This window comes from Candoia aspera, chromosome 13 (assembly GCF_035149785.1).
Source record: "Candoia aspera isolate rCanAsp1 chromosome 13, rCanAsp1.hap2, whole genome shotgun sequence".
NCBI lineage: Eukaryota > Metazoa > Chordata > Lepidosauria > Squamata > Boidae > Candoia > Candoia aspera.
In genome coordinates this window covers 23,303,431-23,322,683 of record NC_086165.1, presented here as the reverse complement: position 1 = coordinate 23,322,683, position 19,253 = coordinate 23,303,431, and the positions used below count along the sequence as shown (strand labels likewise).

General features: G+C 54.5%; 1 protein-coding gene across 1 annotated transcript; it reads left to right on the top strand.

Moving 5' to 3' along the window:
• The first annotated feature begins 2,629 nt into the window (after positions 1-2,629).
• On the top strand, positions 2,630-18,054 carry CKMT1A (creatine kinase, mitochondrial 1A). Its single transcript, XM_063314284.1, has 9 exons — positions 2,630-2,832; positions 5,528-5,726; positions 5,816-5,911; positions 15,743-15,964; positions 16,345-16,430; positions 16,770-16,893; positions 17,087-17,221; positions 17,482-17,607; positions 17,902-18,054. The coding sequence occupies exons 1-9, from the start codon at positions 2,678-2,680 to the stop codon at positions 18,016-18,018; spliced, it is 1,260 nt and encodes a 419-aa protein (XP_063170354.1). The 5' UTR covers positions 2,630-2,677; the 3' UTR covers positions 18,019-18,054.
• The last annotated feature ends 1,199 nt before the right edge of the window (positions 18,055-19,253 follow it).

Below are 19,253 nucleotides of genomic sequence, written 5' to 3'. Positions count from 1 at the left end.
GCGGCGGGCTACAGAAGCCACCCGGAAGCGCGCGCTTCGGCCAGGCACCAGCTGGCAGCCAGGCCCGCCTGCCAGAGCGGGCGCCCGGCGGGCCGTCCGGAGAGGCGCGCCCGGGCAGGGAGGCGCTTGGCTCGCACCGAAGCTCCGCCTGGGTCCGAACGGGCCGGCCAGGCCCGGCGCGAGACCGCCTTTTCGCGAAGGAAAGGCCGCCCCTTCCCGGGACTACCGCGGCGAAAGCGCGCCAGCGCCTCCCCGGCTCCCCCCGCAGGTGCCGCCGGGCGCCTCCGCCTCGGGCACGTCAGCGCAGGGGCTCCGGCGCCACGCCGGGCGGGGAGAAGAAGCGGCTCCCGCGGAAATTCTCCCCGCCGCTCGCCCCGCCCCTGGGGAGGCGGGGCGGGCGCGCCCTCCCCCTCCCCCTCCCCGCGGAGCGCGCGTTCCCCCGCCCCCCTCCGCGCGCCCGGCCTGGCCCAGCTGCGCGCCACGGCGCAGCGCACCAATCGCCGAGCTCTTGCGGCAGAGGGGCGCCCGCTGGCCCGCCGCAGGCCAGCCGGCTCCGTTCTCCTCCGCAGCGCCGGCGGCGCCAGAGCAGCCCCTCGGTCTGGCGCGCTCCGCTCCTGGGGCGGGAGGACTGCCAGGCGTTCTCCGGCTGCGCTCACCCCCGAGGATGCGGGGCACGGAGGGGCGGCGGCCGGGGCTCTGGAGGTGGATGGACAGGCAGGCAGGCAGACAGGCCGTGCGATGGCGCCTCGGAGTGGGCACGCGGGACGCTCGATGGCCCGCAGCCGGTGGAAAGCGGGGTGGCTCAACTCCGGGCAGAAGTGGGAGCGAGGGCGGGGTTGCCCTGAGCCAAGTTGTACTCTCGCGTCTGAAAAGCTCCTGGCGCCTCGTATCTGTGGAGAGATTGTCGGTGTGTGGTTCCCGGCGTTTTCCTGCGAAGGAATCCAAAGGTCGTTCGGTGTAATGGCAGCGTCACCCAGACACACCTGTCCAGGGTAAACAATAGTCCAGCCGCACCTCAGGGAGCAACAACAGCACCTCAGAAATGTCTCCTAGAATTCTAGAGTTGAAAGGGGCCCCGAGCCCAGCACTGCCCGTCCTGTTCCAAGAGGTTTTTCACGGTACCGTCAGCAGGCCAGGAATTTTTCACCGGTTCTGTTAAATCCTTTCAACCCATTTCTCTAATCTAGCATGATTGGTGGCAGTGATTGAATTTTATATATGCCTTTCACGGCCCCAGCTATCCCTATCCTATTATCTCCATTTCCATCCACCTCTTAATCACTAAGGAAAATGTTGGATAGTTTGGGAAGACGGAGGCTGGAAGAGGACCTTGTACACCTTTCCCTGGAGCTCTCCTTCTCTGCTAGCAAACTGGTGGAGGGCTGAGAAATCTGAAACGCCGAACACCGAGGAGTGGAGCAGGAGGGAGACAAGAGGTGGGCTGCTGCTACCCTGCTCGACCAGTTGGAGTCTTCTTTTCCCACGGGGAAGGGGACAGTCAAGCATTCCATCACATTAGGCAAGGCCCCAGAAGCCGCCGTGCCCAGCCCGAGGCCCATCAACCTGGAACATATCTGCCTGCACCCCAAGGCAGCCACCACGAGGTTGCCCCCCCCCCCGCGCGCCCTTCAGCTGCCGAAGAGCTCTCCGGGCATCTTTGCCCTTGGGGCGAGGCTCCCTATGCCCAAGGAGAAGGAGAGCGTGCCCTTCAAGGAGGTCTGCAGAGAGCGATTCCGGGTAGGCCAGAGCGGCGGCGATCGGCCCAGCATTTCTCAGCACAACCTCTTGCTTGTCCCCTTTCCTGGGGACGTCTGTTTTGTGCCCAGGGGGCTTGGTTGAGAATCATATTGTACAAAGAAAGTGGGTTCATTCATAACCAAGTTAAGGATACTGTGTGAACACAACTAGATCATCTCAGCGTCAAAGTAACCCGGAAATGCAGTTTTTTCTGTTTGTCCCTTCGTTTGTTTCGTTCTCCTGTGCATGTACCGATGCTGGTGAAAAGGTGTCGAGCAGGGAGGGAGGGCTGAAGCCAGCAGACACCCTCCAGCCTGCCCCACGGGGAAGAGGAGAGCCCTTGCCCAGCATAGCCATAGGCGGACGCTTCGGCCGCGTTCGGGAGCCGCAGAGCAGCAGCAACAGCAGCAGCAAGCCCGGGCCGGAGCAGGCGGGGACTGGGGGCTGGCTTTGCGGCGCCGGGTGTCTTCACGTCGATCACCCTAAACCCTAGAGGAGGAGTCCCGCCGCGGCGGCTGGAAAGCGGCTCTGGGCACAGACTGGCGGGAGCGCCGGCTGCGGCATATTGGGTGCCGGCCGTGGTCCGCAGCAATGGGACGCCGCCTGCCGCCCCAGCTCTCCCGGGGCCCCGTGAGGGCGGCCCGCCTGATTCCAGGCTCCCCTGCCCTGCGCTGTCCACCGTGGGGTCGGTGCTGAAGCGCGCTGTGAGCGCCGCAGCCGCTCGCGGGGTTTCAGGCGAGGCAACCGAGCTGGGTTGGGTTGGGTTGGGTTGGGTTGGGTTGGGTTGGGCCGGGCCGGCGCTAGGGCGGCGTAATCTCCGCGCTCCCCTCCCCGCGAGCGCTTGCATTGGCGGCACGTCCTCTCCCGCCTGGCTGTGCGAAGTCCTCGCCCGCCCGCCTGCTCCGCGCGTTCGCGGCTCCAGTTTCCCCGCGGCAGCACCATGTCCAGCACGTTCGCCCGCGCCCTCTCCGCCCGAAGATCCGCCGCCTTCCTGGCCGTGGCGGGCGCCGCCGGCTCGCTGGGCGCGGGATTCCTCTTCTCCCGCGATTCCCTCGGCGCCTCGGCAGTGGCCAAGCGACGCCTTTACCCGCCAAGGTAGGGCTCCCGCGGCGGTTCGGGGATGCCCTTGATGCGGCGATGGGCGCAGCTCCTGGGCGGGCTTCCTCGGAGCTGGACTGCAGGGCTGGGGGCGCCGTTGCGGGGAGACAGCGGGCCTCCCGCCCCCTCGAGGCGGTATCAACTTCCCCCGGGATCCCCTGCAACCCACCGGTGAACTTAGGAGTGGCGCCGCTCCCTTTTCTCCGGCGCCGCCAAAATGAGGTAATCTAGCCTGGCCTTCAGCCCGAGAGAGAGGGGGACTCTGCTTTCGCCTCGGTGAGCCCGCCGGAAAAGAGGATCTCCCCAGTGCCGTGAGCCCGGCTCTCCCCTTCCGAGGCGCCCAGGGGGGCCGACCCTCTCCTCCCCAGCTCAGCTTTAAGGCAGCTTTAAGGCAAAGGGAAATGCAGTCGGCTTATGCTCCGGAGCACTCTCTCCATCAGTACCTTCCCTCCTGAAGGGCTCTTGGTCTCCCGGGCTGTCTTCCCAAGCAGAAACTCGGCTAAACCCTTTCCACGGAGCAGCCCGAATCTCGGGTGGATTAGCCTCCTAAGAGGGCTCTGGAAGCATCCCCCACCCTGAACAAAGTCGGGCAGTGGAACCCCCAGCCCCTTTGGCCAGGAACGGGAGGGTCCAGGCTCCACTCAGGCCCCTGGCCCTAACAGCAAGCCAGACGCAAGTCTCAGCCCAGGTGGAAAGCAAACCCCGGGCTGGTGCGGCTCCCTCTTCCTCTTCTGCAACCCGGTGCTGCAGGAGGAGGGTGGGAGGGATGGAGGAGTGGAGCCAAGCCCCACCCACGTTTTGAGTTGCTGCTGGAGGAATAAGGGTGTCCCCTCCTGAGAAGAAGCCGTACAGGCAGGCGGCTCGGCTCAGGAGCGGGGGAGGGCCCAGGCAGAGCCCTTCCAGCACCTTCCCACCCAGCCATCAAGGCACCTTAGGAAGATCTCAAACTGGCAATGAGGTCAAGAGAGAGCTGCTTCCAAAGCGGATTAAGGGAGGCATCTTAATGCAAGCATTGCTCTGCTGCTGGGCTGCGAATTAGGGTCATCACAGCTGCTTAACTACTACAGGTTTAAGTTAGGTGTCCACCCATCTCAGCCTCCAAAAGAAAGGGGCAAGGTCAGCAGAGCAGAGAAGATTCTCCAGCTTCTGAGTGGCAAGGGCTGAGATGCCACACACCAGGAAGCAGGAAGCATAGGAGACAGGTCTCAGTCCCACCTCCTTCAAGATGGCCCCACCCCCATACTAAGGCGGAGACGCCACGGCATTGGAACCCATGTGTCCCGTGGCTGACCTGCAGTTTTAATTAACCTAGGAAGAGAGGCTGCTTAGACAAGCCACCTACCACTCTGGGCAGCGCACCTTGCTAAGTGCAAGCAACGAAATAATGAGCTTCCCACTCTGACCCCAGTTAGACAATTTTGTCAACCTGCCATCGTTATTCCTTATTTTTGTTTCTGATTGTATCTTTTTAATGTTTTTACTTGTGAGATTCCCGGAGTCATTCAGAGTTGGGCGACGTACAAACCTCGGAATAATTTTTTAAAAATAGGATTTTCCCACTTTTACCTTCACTAGGCACCCAATACCTGCTAGGCACCTAACCAAGTAGCCAATCCTCACTCACGTACGACCTTCCATTGCTAACGCCCTAAACTAAGCAACTCCTGGGGGAGAAAGGTTGAAGGGCTATAAAACCTGCCCAGTGAAAGCAAACCCTTTGCCAGCAGGTGCCATGGCACCCCTTCCTCACTGCTACTTGGGCTCATGGCCCAGATTGGGGGGCATCTCTCTGATGCGGTAAGCATCTGGACTTCATTACTAAACTTCTCTTATCTGTGATGGTCCTCCTTGGTTTCCAGCCTGCAATGCTATAGCCAGCAACACCATGCCACTAAGCAGGCACGATAGCCAGTCTGGTGTTGTGGTGAAGGCACCAGGCTAGAAACTGGGAGGCCCTGAGTTCTAGGCCCGCCAGAAGCACGAAGCCAAGTGGGTGACTTTGGGCCAGTCACTCTCTCTCAGCCCTGGGAAGCAGGCAATGTCAAGCCTCTTCTGAAAAACCTTGTCAAAAAAACTGCAGGGACTTGCCCAGGCAGTCGCCAGGTGCCAACAATGACTCAAAGGTGCCAAAAAAAAAAAGTGGTGACAGAAGATGGAGAAGCAGAAATTTAAAGTGCTCCCCACCCATCCTTAAGTGGGTGGAAAACAAGGTTGGCAACGCATTTGCTGCTTCCATTCTTGCTGATCCCTCTCCTGCCTGTGTTCCTAAGCTCTTCCAACTTGCTTTCAAAATGGGTGACAAAAGCTGACCAGTTCTATATACCCTGAAGTAGAATACTTGGTGTAGAATAAGCAGGAAGCACTAACTGAACAGTGATACAACTAAGGATGACTTAAGCTTTTCTCACCTCTGGGCTGAGGATGAGATGAAGGCAATGTTGTCACAGTTCCATAGCAGAAATAGGAGGTTGCCAGGGCACACGTGTACCATGGTTAGGGACAAGAGAGGGAGGGCCCAGTGCCTGCTCCCAAGGCATGAGGGAACAACAGAGGAGTCCCCAGAGCAGAGAAGCAGAACGATCTTCACAGCGTTCTTCTTGAAGGGTAGGAAAAGAAGAGATGGGGGTGGTCAAGTCCAAAAGGCAGGCCTCTCTTGACATCCCTACCCTGCCCTTTCCACCATCTCCCACAGTGCCGAGTACCCTGATCTGCGCAAACACAACAACTGCATGGCCAGCAACCTGACACCTGCCATCTATGCCCAGCTCTGTGACAAAGCCACACCCACTGGCTGGACCTTGGACCAGTGCATCCAGACTGGGGTGGACAATCCTGGGCACCCCTTCATCAAGACAGTAGGCATGGTGGCAGGAGATGAGGAATCCTATGAGGTGAGTGCTGAGAGCGCCCATCTTCCTTGCCCGCCAGCCCTCTGGCTACTTCAGATGATTGCTAACCAATGGCCCTGTTACTACTCCAGGTTTTTGCAGAGCTGTTTGACCCTGTAATTGAGGAGAGGCATAATGGCTACAACCCACGCACCATGAAGCATCCCACAGATCTTGAAGCCAGTAAGGTATGCAAACCAGGGGCCTGCCATGACTACAAGGAACTTCAGTAGAACTGTATGGGCCAAACTAGAAATTCAACCTGCCTCAGAAATTATCACAATCCACAGTTTTCCCTCTGCAATGATTTTTAATTCACAAATAGCCATAAAAGGGATGTGGGGGTGCACTCCAAATTAGGCTTTAAGTCTCCTAAATTATATCAAAGTGGGGAGCATGTACTCCTGGAAAATTGATTCCTAAGATGCAATACCAATACAGCAAAATATAGGTAGAGTATAACTTGACAATTAGTGTATGAAAAGAGGAAGGAAGGAAGCAAGGAAGGAAGGAAGGGCGATCCTTAAAAAAATAGCAGAAAAACAACTATAAGAAACAATAAACCAGGTCCATCCCCAAACACTCTACAAAAGAGTTCAATTTTAAGCTGCTTATGCCAGCCTACCAGGGAAGAAGCCTGTTTAATTTCAACCAAAGGACCAGCATTGTCCCCAAGAACAGTGCTCCTGTCCTTAACCCCGTCACCGCCCCCCAAGTGAGGAATTGTGAGTTGCTTCTCCCAGAAAGTTCCTGTATGATGGTCTCATTCTAGCTGAAGAAAACCTGGGGCCAAGCCAAAGACCTTGATAGGTTAAAACCAGCCCCTTGAATTGCACCTGGAAGTGGACAGACAACCTGTGCAAGCCCAAAGTGCAGTGCAATGTGTTCCCAAGCCAGGAGGTAGTGAGCCCACAGGCTGGTGCAGTCTGGACCAGCTGCAGCTTCTGAGTGCTTTTTAAAGGCAGCTATGAACACAGCAGGTTACATTAGTCCAACGGGTCGTGACAAGGGAGTGAGCCACTGTAGCAAGGTCTTCCTGCCCAAGGCAGGGCTGCAACTGGTGCACCATGGCCTCTACCTGCTATTCAGGCAGGACTGCAAGTCCAGGAGGAACCCCAAGTCAGAGTCCCTCCCTAACAAGAGATAACACCAGCGCAGACAGGGAATCCCAGAGGACAACCCATAGCTTTGTCTTGCTTGAGTTTAACTTTAGCCTGTTCTGTCCTAGCCTCCAGACACCTGGACAGGATTTCAGTGGCTTCTCCAGCATGGCCCAGGCTTGTGATATAAAGCTCACTTTCATCAGCATACTGATTATATTGAACCCTGAACTGTTAATGAACTCCCCCAGTGGCTTCAAGTAGATATTCAAAAGTGGAGAGGAGAAGACAGACCCCTGTGGCACTCTACATGGGAGTGACTACCAGGCCAACCTCTCATCCCCCACTCTGGAACTGTCTGTTAAGGAGTGGAACCATTGCAGAATAGAGCCCCCAATCCACAACCCACACAGATGGTCCAGCAGGATACCACTGAAGACCACTGAGAGGTATAAGAGAACCAGGACAGTCATACTCCCCCGTCTAGGTCCTGAAAAAGGTCATCTACAAGAGCCACCAAAGCCATATCCATTCCATGTCCAGGGCTGAACGCGGACTGCAGGGGGTCCGGATAATCCATTTTCTCTACAGAGCTTTGTGGTTTGTCCCCCACTGCTGTCTCAAGAATCTTCCCTAAAAAGGGAAACTGGTGGTAGCTACCTAGTACCTCTGGATCCAAGGAGGGTCTGTTAAGAGAAGGTGCACCTCAGCCTCTTTCAAGGCTACAAGCAATGAGTCATTGACCATTTTCCAGATCTAAGTAACCATCTCCTGTCTGACCACCCATGGAAGCCAGGAGGAGGACATCCTGGAAAGCATTTTATCCACTTTGTCCAAGGTCACAGGCCAAATAGAGTCCCAGATAACATGACAAGACAACACCCCAGTCACTACCCTGCACTCATGTGGAATCAAGACTGGAGCAAATATAAGTTACTTTGTCAGCAAAGTGCTTTGATAGCTGATCACACAGTGAGAGCCCTTGACGCTGACTCTTCTCCAAAAGAGAATGTGCCACCCCACACAAAGCCAGTAGCCAGCAGCCTGCTGACACAACAAGGGGGGAGAAGAAAGAGCGCCTCACCTCTCTGATCAGCACAGTGCAGGTGTGAGTTCAGGCTTGTACCTGTGTTTGGTCAGATCCACGTTTGGTTTCCTCTCTGGATGCTCTGGGTACCATTTCTGCCACTTCACTCTCTGGAGGTTCTCAGTAAACCAAGGAATCAACTGGGACCAGCCAACAAGGGGGGGCTGCTTGGCAGCGATTTGATCAAAAACCCAAGGCTGCCTCAACTTGCCTGTCTCTTGACAGATTCACCCACCAGATTGTCAGGAAACTTCCCAAGCACCCACCAGAAACTATCTGGATTCATTAAATGCTGGAGGCAAACCCTGCAGAGACCATGGGTGGCCCGTCAATCTCATTTAGATCAGGAAGTGACCTGACTGTGGCAAAGGGGTGACAGGCATTTGTTCTGTAACCAGCTCACAGACAGCTGCTCCAAGGTAAAAATGAGATCTACTTGTGTCCTGTGTCTGTGTCAGACCTGAGACTGCCACGGTTGCCACGGAGTCCAAGAACTCCTGGCTGAGATCTCCACCATCAGTCTGAAGACCAGTCTCAGAGTCCAGGGACAGTTACACCCCGTAGCTCTTTTATATGACAATGCTAAAGTACTTCAGGCCAAATTGTGTTAACAAAGGGTCATCCATTATCTCTTGTTTTTAAGTAGGGAAAGAACCGTCACCACAGAAAGTGTGGAACTGCGAAATTCAAAAAGTAATTCAGGAGGGAGATACAAGCCATGGGGCCCATAGCTTGGTGAAAGAACCTCTGTTCTGCATGCAAAAAGCTCCAAGTTCAATCCTTAGCATCTTCGTGTAGGGCTGGAGAAGCTCACCTGCCTCCTTAGGAAACTGCGGCCAGTCAGTGCTGATAACCCCAGGCTACAGGAAACTATGGTAGACCCATAGGCTGAAGGCCATTCCCCAGATTAAAACTCAGAGCAAGAAGTTAGAAAAGCAATCAACAGGAAGAGTAATTTTAATAATATTTAACTTCAGTCTCCTCACTTTGATTACACAATTAGACCTTTAAGTTGATTAACAGCTATATACTATACCAAGCCACCTGTCCTTTCTGGCTATTTAAACACTCAGGAGCACTGTTGCTTTCCAAGGAGACACAGCCTGGTCACTGCTCCTGGGATGGGACTGGAAGGCCAAGCAGGGCCACAACTAGGGTCTGTGTCACCCGGGGCAAACATGGATTCCACGCCCACTTTGGCACCCCCCACGCTCATTTTGGCACCCCACCAGCGTGGTGCCCAGGGCACATGCCCCGGTTGCCCCCCCCTAGTTGCGGCCCTGAGGCCAAGGCCCAGTGCTTGGCTAAACTCTGCTTCTTTGTGTTTAAGCCTGCAGTACCTCCAGGCCCAAGATCCCTTTTTCAGAATCAACCCTGACTTTGTGACAAGCATTGTTAAAAAGTGATAGAGGATTTCAACCCATTAACTTGTAAGATACGGGTGTGCAACTACTGTAAGCTCAAGGACACAATATTTGGTGACTCCCCAAGTGTGGCTGGGACTATAGCACATTTGGGAGGGTATGCAGGAGTTCTAAGGGGTGAAATAGCTACCATAAGCATCTGCAACCCGTTTTGCCTCTTCCAACTCCCCTAACAGCCCCAAATGCAAAAGGAACTTGTTCTGGATTCCAGCAATTCAGGATTTGCCCAGTAATTTTTATTTAGTGTGTGCTTATATCTAGTCAGCTATGTAGGAAAAGGGGACACTGGAAATTGTCCTCTCAGGTAGGGGAGGTGGTCCCAAAGGGCCAGGAAATGGGAATGCTGGTGTAGCCCTCTTATAGAGCTATGCACTGTGGCCCCACTCTGAGCAGTGGACAATAATCTCAGACTCCTATAGACAAGCTGAACGTGTAAACCCAAAGTAATCTGGAAGTCACAAAGGTTTGTCTAAAAAGACAAAAATTGGGGAGGTGGGGGGGTGGGGAACAATCCTGAGATACTGTGGGATTGGCTGATTGCTCTTCTGCACACTTGTCCTTGCAGCAGTTCACCTGACCAGCCCAACCTCTGCTACTTCAGAGTTACATTGATTGGTTGGTTGGCTTCTGTCCTTCAGGAGCTCAAGGTAGCATTGGCATACAGGTAGTCCTCAACTTACGACCACAATTGGGATTGGAATTTCCATCACTAAGTAATGCAGTCATGAAGCGCGAGGTCATGTGACCGCATCACTTAGCAACGGCAACCCCTGCAGTCCTTGTTGCCATGATAACCCTAAAATGTGTGTGTCGTTAAGTGAGAAGAGGTGGGAGTCCTAGGTAAGGAGTACAGGGCTGCTGCCGGGGGTGGGAGAGGCCTGGGAGAGCTGGAGCAGGCCGCGGACAAGTTAGGGGAGGGGGTGCTGTGGTACTGCACGAGCTCAGGAAGGCCAGGGAAAGAATATGCTGTGGCTCAGGGGCTTCTTGGCTAAGCTTTTTGCAGCCCCAAAGCCACGACATGCCAGGAAACCCCTTTGTGCCATGCGAAGCCCAGATCCAGCCTGGCATAGCAGTGCGGTGCAAAGCCAACATGCCCTTGGAAGCCCCAGCCACCCCAGCCCTCACCGCCCTGTGCTCTGCTGCCCCAGCTGACTTTCACTGTCTTCTCGCTCCCGTTGCTGATGAGGCATGCCCAGCTTGGCCCTTTGCGAGACAGCTGCTGACCACATGAGACCATCTTCCCCAGGTTTTGCGAGGAAACCAATGTGTGTGATCTTGGAAAGAAAGCCTCATGTGTCCAGCAGCTGCCTCACTAAGGGCCAGGCTGGGCATGCCTCATCAGCAGCAGAAGCAAGAAGATGGCTAAGGTCAGCTGGGGCGGCAGGGGCTGCAGGGTGCAGGGGGCCAAAAGGGCATAGATGGGGGGAGATAGGTCAGTGGTAGAAGTTGAAGTGCCCCTGCAGTTGTAAGTGTGGGTGGGCTGCCAAGTGCCTGAATTTTGATTACATGACCGTGGGGGTTCTGTAACAGCCATAACTTCAGGGACCAGTTGTAAGTCCCTTCATTTAGCGCCATCATAACTTTGAATGGTGGCTGAGCAAATGGTTGTACCTAGTACTCCATCCTCCTTTTTTCCCTCCAACAGCCCAGTAAGATAGGTTGGGTTAAAGGAGTGTGGCTGGCCAAAAGTCACCCAAGGAACTTCTGTGGCTGAGGGGGGACAGATCCTGTCCTTTTCCTGCCTCCCTCTCTTCTCCCCCCTGAGAGTTCTGCCCTCTCACAGGCCAGGAAGGTGGAGGACACCAAGAACGGGGGAGCCCTGCCTGCTTTGGGGGCCAGCTGAGGCCCGGCTTCCTCCAGATGCCTTCTCCAACGCAGCACCTCCAGATGCCTCCCAGGGTGCATCGCCCTTTGCAAAGAGACGGAGTTTGGTTAAGTGGTGGAACAGCCTGTCGCACAGGATGGGCTCCCCTTCGCACAATGCATCTAAATAGATGGTGATTCAATTAAACTGAATGAAATTAAATTCATGGCCATTTGCCAGGGATGGCGCAGTCTCATAGATCCTGTACTAAACTAGGATGAGGCAGAAGGGCTTCAAAGATCTGTCCAAGCCCCGTGATTCTATGACTCCTACGAAGAACAGCTCGGAGCCCCTTGGTCGGGGGGGCACTTCCCCCAGGGCAGATCAAGGGTTTGTGGAAGCACAGACTTTGAAGAGCAAGAGACACACAGAGAAAGAATAACAAGCTCCAAAGGGCATTGGTGAGGGGCAAAGCCAGAGAGCTCACACACCATCCTGGCCCGCCAGGACTCATGGCTGAATTCCTACCACTCAACCAAGAGAGAATATTCACGTCTGGCAAAAGGAGCCTGACAGAGAGACAGGGCAGAGCCACAGTGATTGTGTACTGTTGTCCTCCATCATCTGCCTGTGAGGGGTGCTCTGCCTTGGTATTACTGGCTGCTGCTGGGCTACGTGGGTTGCAAGCAAAGAAGCAGGAGCAGCAGGCACATGTATGGAGGATAGGCAGCTTCATGGAAAATGCTCAGGCTTTGGGCAAAGTGCTTCTCCCCATTTCCATTACCACATCCCCTCCTTAGAAGCTCAGAGGCTGCAGGAAGGCAGACCTCTTGTCCTAACAGCCAGGAACCACGCTGAGACAAGGAATAGGTCTCTAGTGTTTTATTACTGCTACATAGACAGAAAATTCTAACAAACTGAAGAAGCGTGGGAAAAACCCAGACAGATAAACCCCAAAGTTAAGGCAGGTCTGATCTGTGTCTCTTTGAATGGCTGCTTAACTCCTCAGTACTACGCATGCGTTTTCCCCCCTGGATAGGGGCCCCCTCCTGCTCACCATCAGTACTCATGACATCACCCTCCCCTCCAGATTCACATTCCATTTCAGCCCCCTCCCTTCCAGAGTTCCTTCCTCCCTCCAGAGTCTCATGAGAGTCCATCTCCCCCTCCAAGCTCCCATGGGAACTGGGCAACGATGGAAATTCTTCAAAGGAAAACTCCTCCACGGACGACTCAGTGCTGCTCTCCAGGTCTGATAACGCTTCTGGCCCAGGTGGCTGCTGCTGGAAAATAGCTAGATAATTAGAAGAGTCGTCCCCCCTCCCCCCTGGGAAATGCACGCCTGAGGTGGAGGGCTGCGGGCCCCCCCCCCCCTCTGTAACTGGAGTCAAGGCTTCAGGCGGGGGTGGAAGGTGCAAACTTATGAATTCCTCTGCCTGCTCATCCAAGTGAGGAATCTCTGGTAGAGTGCGAGGCTTGGGTTTGTGAGGGAAAGGCTGATGGAATCGATGAACCAGTGCTGGAGCATGTACATCTCTGGCATTCTCCCACGTGCGCTCTTCCTCAGGGTACCCTTTCCAGTGTATGAAATATTGGATGCCCCTTCCCCTCCTCCTAGAGTCCAGAATTTCCTCAACTTCGTATTCCTCCTCCCCCTCCACAATTACTGGAGGTGGGGGGGGGGCAGTTGCGATCGCAAGGCACTTGGGGGAGGGTCTTTGGCTAGCAATGATCTGTGGAACACTGGATGGACTTTCATGGATGCTGGTAGCTGTAAACGATAAGCCACTGGATTTATCTGCTGCGCCACAGTGAAAGGGCCCACAAACTTAGAGTCCAACTTCTTGGAGGGCCTGGTAGAGTTCAAAAACTTGGTAGAGAGCCACACTTTGTCTCCTACTGCAATCGCTGGCCCCTCTTGTCTGTGAGCATCTGCAGCTCTCTTGTAAGCACTCTTTGCCCCGTTCAGCTGCTCCTTTAACAACTCCTGTGCAGCTTGTTGCTCTTTAAGAAAATCAGCCGCGGCTGGAACAGTTCCCTGCTGGGAAGAGGTGGGCAACACCCGAGGGTTAACCCCGTAGAGTGCTTGGAAAGGAGACATCTTGGTAGAGGACTGTACAGAATTATTAAATGTAAATTCTGCCATGGGGAGCAGGGCTGGCCAATTGTCTTGCTGATAAGTGGTGTAACACCTGAGATACTGCTGTAACCATTGGTTAATTTTCTCGGCTTGCCCGTTACTAGCAGGATGATGTATGATGACAGGTGGATCTGGACCCCTAATGACTGGAAAAGGGCCCTCCAGAACCTGGAAGTGAACTGTGGGCCTCTGTCACTCACCAAGTGATTCACCATGCCACTATACCTAAAAATATCGTCCATGAACAACTGCGCTGTGGCTGGTGCAGATGGGAGGCCCTTGCAAGGAATAAGATGCGCCATTTTTGTGAAAAGGTCCACCACCACTAGTGTGGAAGTCAGCCCCTGGACCGGGGGTAAATCAGTGATGAAATCCATGGAGATTGTATCCCAAGGCCTACTGGGGGTGGGTAGGGGTTGCAAGAGTCCTGTGGGCTTCCCTGGGAGAGGCTTGGCTCGTCTACAGGTATGACAAGAAGCAACGTAACCCTTTATGTCTGCAGTCATCTTAGGCCACCAGTAGTCTCTCAGAGCTCTATGGAGAGTTTTGAAAACACCTCCTGCAAAGGTTCTGTGAAACTTCTAATCGGCCCTGCCTTGAGGGGCTGGCCATCAATGGTCTCAACTTCTATGGGATGTGACAATTCTATGGTCGGGATGTTGAGGTCTTGTATAGTCTGTACATCAGTAAAATTGGTGGAAGCTCCAGAATCCACAAGGGCCTCTAGCTTGACCTGGTGCTCTGGGCTTACGTGCATTATGACTGGCAAGTAGTAAAAGGATTGCCTGGAATCCTCGGAATGAGCCCTTCTTGATGGTCTCCCTGCTGAGCTCTGTGGAGGGAGACCAATGGAGTTTCCCTGGTTGGAAGTAGAGGTGGAGGTGGCTCTTGGTTCTGCTGCTTGCCCTGGGGCTCTTACGGAATTTGCTTGGCTTCTCGCTGGGCAAGCTCTCACCATGTGCCCCTGGACTCCGCAGTAGAAACAGAGGGCTCTCTCTCTCTCCTTCTCTGTCTCTCAGCCTCGGAAATAAGCCTCCTGCTCACCCCGATCTGCATCGGCTCCTCTGGTCCTGAGTAAAGAGAAGGTGCGGAGAGAGCTGGAAATCCTGGAAGCATTCTGAGGCCCCTGTTTCTCCCTGGCTGCATCTGTCTGAGCTCTTCTAGCCTGGCGTCTATGACCACAGGCAGCTGATATAAACCTTCTAGGGTAGCTGGTGTTCCCTGGCGCACTAATTCATTTTTAATTTCTTCATCCAGCCCCTGTTTGAATTGGTCTTTCAAGGCACTCTCATTCCAGTCCAGATCTCCTGCTAACAGCTTGAAATCAGCAATGTAGATTCCCACCCCCTTGTTGCCTTGCTTGAGCTTCCAAATTTCCTGGCTGGCAGTGACCTCTCTGATCGGGTCGTCAAAGTGTGCCCAGAACCCTGCCAGAAAATTCTGGTAGTTGTTGAGAATTGGGTCATTGTTCTCCACCATGGGGATAGCCCATTTGGCTGCTGGGCCCTTTAGCAGACTTAGAATGAAGGTGACTCTGGTTCTGTCTGTGGGAAACTCTGCCGGTCTACTGTCGAAAAACATTGTGCACTGTGTGAGAAAGGTTCTCAACTGCCCTGCTTCTCCTCCAAACTTCTCTGGTAGACTGCCCTGGGATCTCAAGACTACTGGCGGAGCTGCTGCTGCTGCTGCTGCTGGCACCGGTTGTGGGTTAATTGGAGCTGGTTGTTGTAACTGCTGTAGCATGGCTGCTTGTAATGTGTTGATCTGGAGATCTACTTGTTGTTGATGTTGTTGCAATGCTGCTGCCAGTTGTTGGATGGCTTGCCGAATATCCTGGTTTCCCGAAGACATTTTCCCAAATGTCTCTTCCTTTTTTTTTTTTTGTTCCTCCCTCTTTCAATGGGAGTAGGGAGTTTGTTAGAATTGATGACCTAACCTCCAGGAACCATGCTGAGACAAGGAATAGGTCTCTAGTGTTTTATTACTGCTACATAGACAGAGAATCCTAACAAACTGAAGAAGCGTGAGAAAAACCCAGACAGATAAACCCCAAAAGTTAAGGCGGGTCTGATCTGTGTCTCTTTGAATGGCTGCTTAACCCCTCAGTACTACGCATGCATTTTCCCCCCTGGATAGAGCCCCCCTCCTGCTCACCATCAGTACTCATGACACCTCTCTTGTGCCAGCCAGGCCAGTGTGCCCAGCCTACCACCATTTAGAGCAGTTCCACCAGCAGAATATATGACTGGTATCTTCTGCTGCTTTGGCTGAAAAAGCGCCAGGCATGTCTCCAGCACACCACCCTGCAGCAGGCCTTCGGCCAGCTCCCGAAACCCATCTGCACTGGGCAGCCCACGAAGGGTGACACAACTGAGGTCATTAAGAAGAATGGACGGGGAGCCGGCCCTTCGGCCCAGGGTCAGCCTTCCTCTCCCTGAGGTGTGATGTGCCTCTTCTTTCCCAGATCAAGGGGGGCCACTTTGATGAGCGCTATGTCCTCTCCTCACGGGTCCGGACCGGCCGCAGCATCCGCGGCCTAAGCTTGCCTCCGGCCTGCACCCGGGCGGAGCGGCGGGAGGTGGAGAAAGTCACAGCCGAAGCCCTGAGCGGCCTGACCGGGGAGCTGGCGGGCAAGTACTACCGCCTCAGTGAGATGAATGAGAAGGAACAGCAGCAGCTCATCGAGGTGAGCGTGCCAGGGAGAGAGTGCCCGAGCAGGGCCTCCTGGTGGGGCCTGCCCTGCCCTGCCCTGCCCTGCCCTGCCCTGCCCTGCCCTGCCCTGCCCTGCCCTGCCCTGCCCTGCATGGGAGAAGAAGCCACCGGGAAGAAGGTCAGAGAAGGCTGACACCTCCTGCAGCCCCGGGCCACCCTGTCATCTGGGATGGTGCATGGCATGGCCCTCCGGCTTCCTGAAAGGCCCATCAGCCACCAGCCATCATCACTGCTTCTCAGCCCATCCAGCTGCAGGAAACAGCTACTTCCTTTGGCCTGGAGTGAAATCGTCACTCCAGGGGAGTCTAAAGGGAACCTAGCAGGGACCTTCGTCTTCTCCTTCTTCTTCTTCAGGACCACTTCCTCTTTGACAAGCCTGTCTCCCCTCTGTTGACAGCTGCAGGCATGGCTCGTGACTGGCCTGATGCCCGGGGGATCTGGTAGGCCTTCCATGGCTCCTCCTGATGGGAATAGACTGGGCTGATAGATACTCCAGGCACAGCCCCTAGGGGAGGTGTGTTAACTCCAGGCAGAGACCCTAACTCTGGGTGGTTGCTGCTCCACTGGCAATGAAAAATGTGGATCGGTGGGGGAATGGAGCCTGGCATAGCTGGGCCTTTCCCACCATACAGGAACAGCTGCTTAAGGCTCCACCTGGGAAATCCAGGTTGGTGAAGACCAAAGGCCTGCACTGGGAGGGGAGGGAGGTCTTGCCAGAGTCAGGCCAGTTTACTGTAGCCTCCTCTCCCCTCACCAGCATCTTAATTCCCTCTGATCAGGCACAACCATGAGAAAACCTTCTTGGTCTGGATCAATGAGGAGGACCACACTCGTGTCATCTCTATGGAGAAGGGGGGCAACATGAAGAGAGTCTTTGAGAGGTTTTGTCGGGGCCTGAAGGAAGTGAGTCTCCCCATCTCATCACTCAGATCTTCTCAAGGGCGCTGATCTGTCCATGGAAATGGGACTGAATCATAGGCTGCCCAAGAAGCTGAAGGGAAGGGGCTCCACACCAAAGAAACAGGGTTAGGCAGGGAGAAGGTGGACATGGCTTAGAAGGATGCACTCACCGCATTGTCCTTCCTCCCATGAACAGGTAGAGCGACTGATCCAGGAGAGGGGCTGGGAGTTCATGTGGAATGAAAGGCTGGGCTACGTCCTGACATGCCCATCCAACCTTGGCACTGGCCTGCGTGCTGGAGTTCACATCAAGCTGCCACTGCTGAGCAAAGTAAGGGCTGAGTAAAAGAAAGCTGCTGGCTGTTCTTGAGCTTCAGGTGATCATCTGAGTCCTTCCCTGTAAAGCCCAACGAGCCACCTTCCCATGTGGGTTAAGGCAGCATCGGTATTTTTCCCTGCAAGGATCTACCTTTTGACCTCAGAACTGCAAAAGAAAACACACCAGGCTCCTGACTACCCCACCCCCTGCTGCTGAGCAATATCCTTTCAATATCACCTATTTTTTTCCCCATCACACACATTCCTATGCAGGACAGTCGGTTTTCTAAGATCCTGGAGAATCTGAGGTTGCAGAAACGAGGAACAGGAGGAGTGGACACAGCAGCCACAGGGAACATCTTTGACATTTCCAACTTGGATCGCCTGGGCAAATCAGAGGTAACTCTAGGGCCTGGCTGGGTGCAAGTACGCTCTCTCTCCTTCCCTCCCTCTCTCTGATGGGTTGCCTGTTCGAGCCCCCCCCCCAACAATTGTGGGCATGGGGAAGGGCCTTGGGAAAGAGTGTGCATTCCCCCTTTATAGCTTGGTGAGGCCAGCATGACCCAGGACCACATGGGGTGCTCCAGGGGGCATCCAGAGTGCCAGACAACTAGGGTTAACGACCTACTCTCAACTCTCCCAGCCCAGTCCTCTGTTTCTTACCTCCCTTGCTTGTATTCCCATCCCTGGTAGGTTGAGCTGGTGCAGCTGGTGATCGATGGTGTGAACTACCTGATTGACTGTGAGCGGCGCCTGGAACGAGGCCAGGATATCCGCATCCCATCCCCTGTGGCCCAGTTCCGTAGCTGAGCCCAACTGGGCCCCTTCATGGCTTGACCAATGCCCATATGCATGGTCTTATGGCCCTAGTGGTATGCCCTGCAGCAATTCCCATAAATATCTAACTGCTTGACTTCCTTCTGATTTTGGCTACTTTTTTTGTCCCTCCCCAGGGCAGGAGGGAGGAGGGACCTTCTTGGATGTGGTCCAAGTGGAAAGAGACCTCTGGCTTTCTCTGCTCTGGGTGCCTGGCTCCCTTTCAGAGGATGACAAAGGTGGTTGGAATAGCCTGGGAGAACAGATGGAGTGGGGGGCAGTTTGGCAGAGCAGCTCCTCTGTCCTTCAGATCTGGGAGAAGCAGGGAGGACAAATAGCTGATATTCTCATTCTGGTGAAGGGGCAGCTATCCTGCAGGGCGCAAAGCCACGGCAAGCACACCAGGAGGCCAGAGGGCAGGAACATCTGAGACTGCATAGTGCAGGTGGTCCCAGTCACTGAAGAAGGGTCATCATGGCCAGGGCTTGCCAGCTCATCAGGCTAAGGAGCTGGGCAAGGCAGAACGCTGATGGAGCTGGGAAGCAAAGTGCATGGGATTCCTAAATGGGCAGCTGCTACCACTGCTTATGCCCTGGCAGGGCTGGTCCAATGCCACTGCATTAACTCCCCAGCCTGCAGCGATTTCCCCTGGTCTGTGATTAAGGTTAAGCGGAAAGGCCTTGAACCTGAAGACCTCAGGGACAAGGGATCGGAGCCCTCCTCAGCTGATGCGGTTCTCTGACCTAGCACTGGCTCCGGCTCCTCCCACAGGACCAGCAGTATCCTTTAGCATGAGGCCCCACCCACAGGACAAGCTGCTACAGAAACTTCCCAGAAGACACTGGGCACCGGGGTCTCCTAGCCTCATGTGGTCCTTTCTGAGTACACTTCCATTGTGCCTGACCAAAAAAGGAAAGGAAAAAGGGACCGAAGCCTTACGTGAGATTTTAAAGAGGGGAGAGGGAAATATACCTGTCTCCAAAAGGTGGTGCTGAGAACAGGGAACCACAGACCGATCAACCTGGCACTGACTCTTGGAAAGGAGCTAGAGCAGACCACAAAGAAATTCATAAGTACCTTAAAATCATGCAGTGATTACTTGAGTTCAGCACAGACTTGTTGGGAACAATTTGGTTTATATTAACCTTCTTTTGTTTTTGGCAATCTAACTTCTTTAGTAAATTGCAGGAATGCTGTAGGCATAAAATACCTTGATTTCAGCAAGCATT

What these genes read in the sequence shown, in the direction of transcription:
- CKMT1A (XM_063314284.1), top strand. Translation starts at nt 2,678, where the DNA reads ATGTCCAGCACGTTCGCCCGCGCCCTCTCCGCCCGAAGATCCGCCGCC. An exon ending in AACAGCAGCAGCTCATCGAG is followed by an intron (nt 15,965 to 16,344) that starts GTGAGCGTGCCA and finishes CTTCTTCTTCAG; the next exon opens with GACCACTTCCTCTTTGACAA. An exon ending in CCTGATGCCCGGGGGATCTG is followed by an intron (nt 16,431 to 16,769) that starts GTAGGCCTTCCA and finishes CCCTCTGATCAG; the next exon opens with GCACAACCATGAGAAAACCT.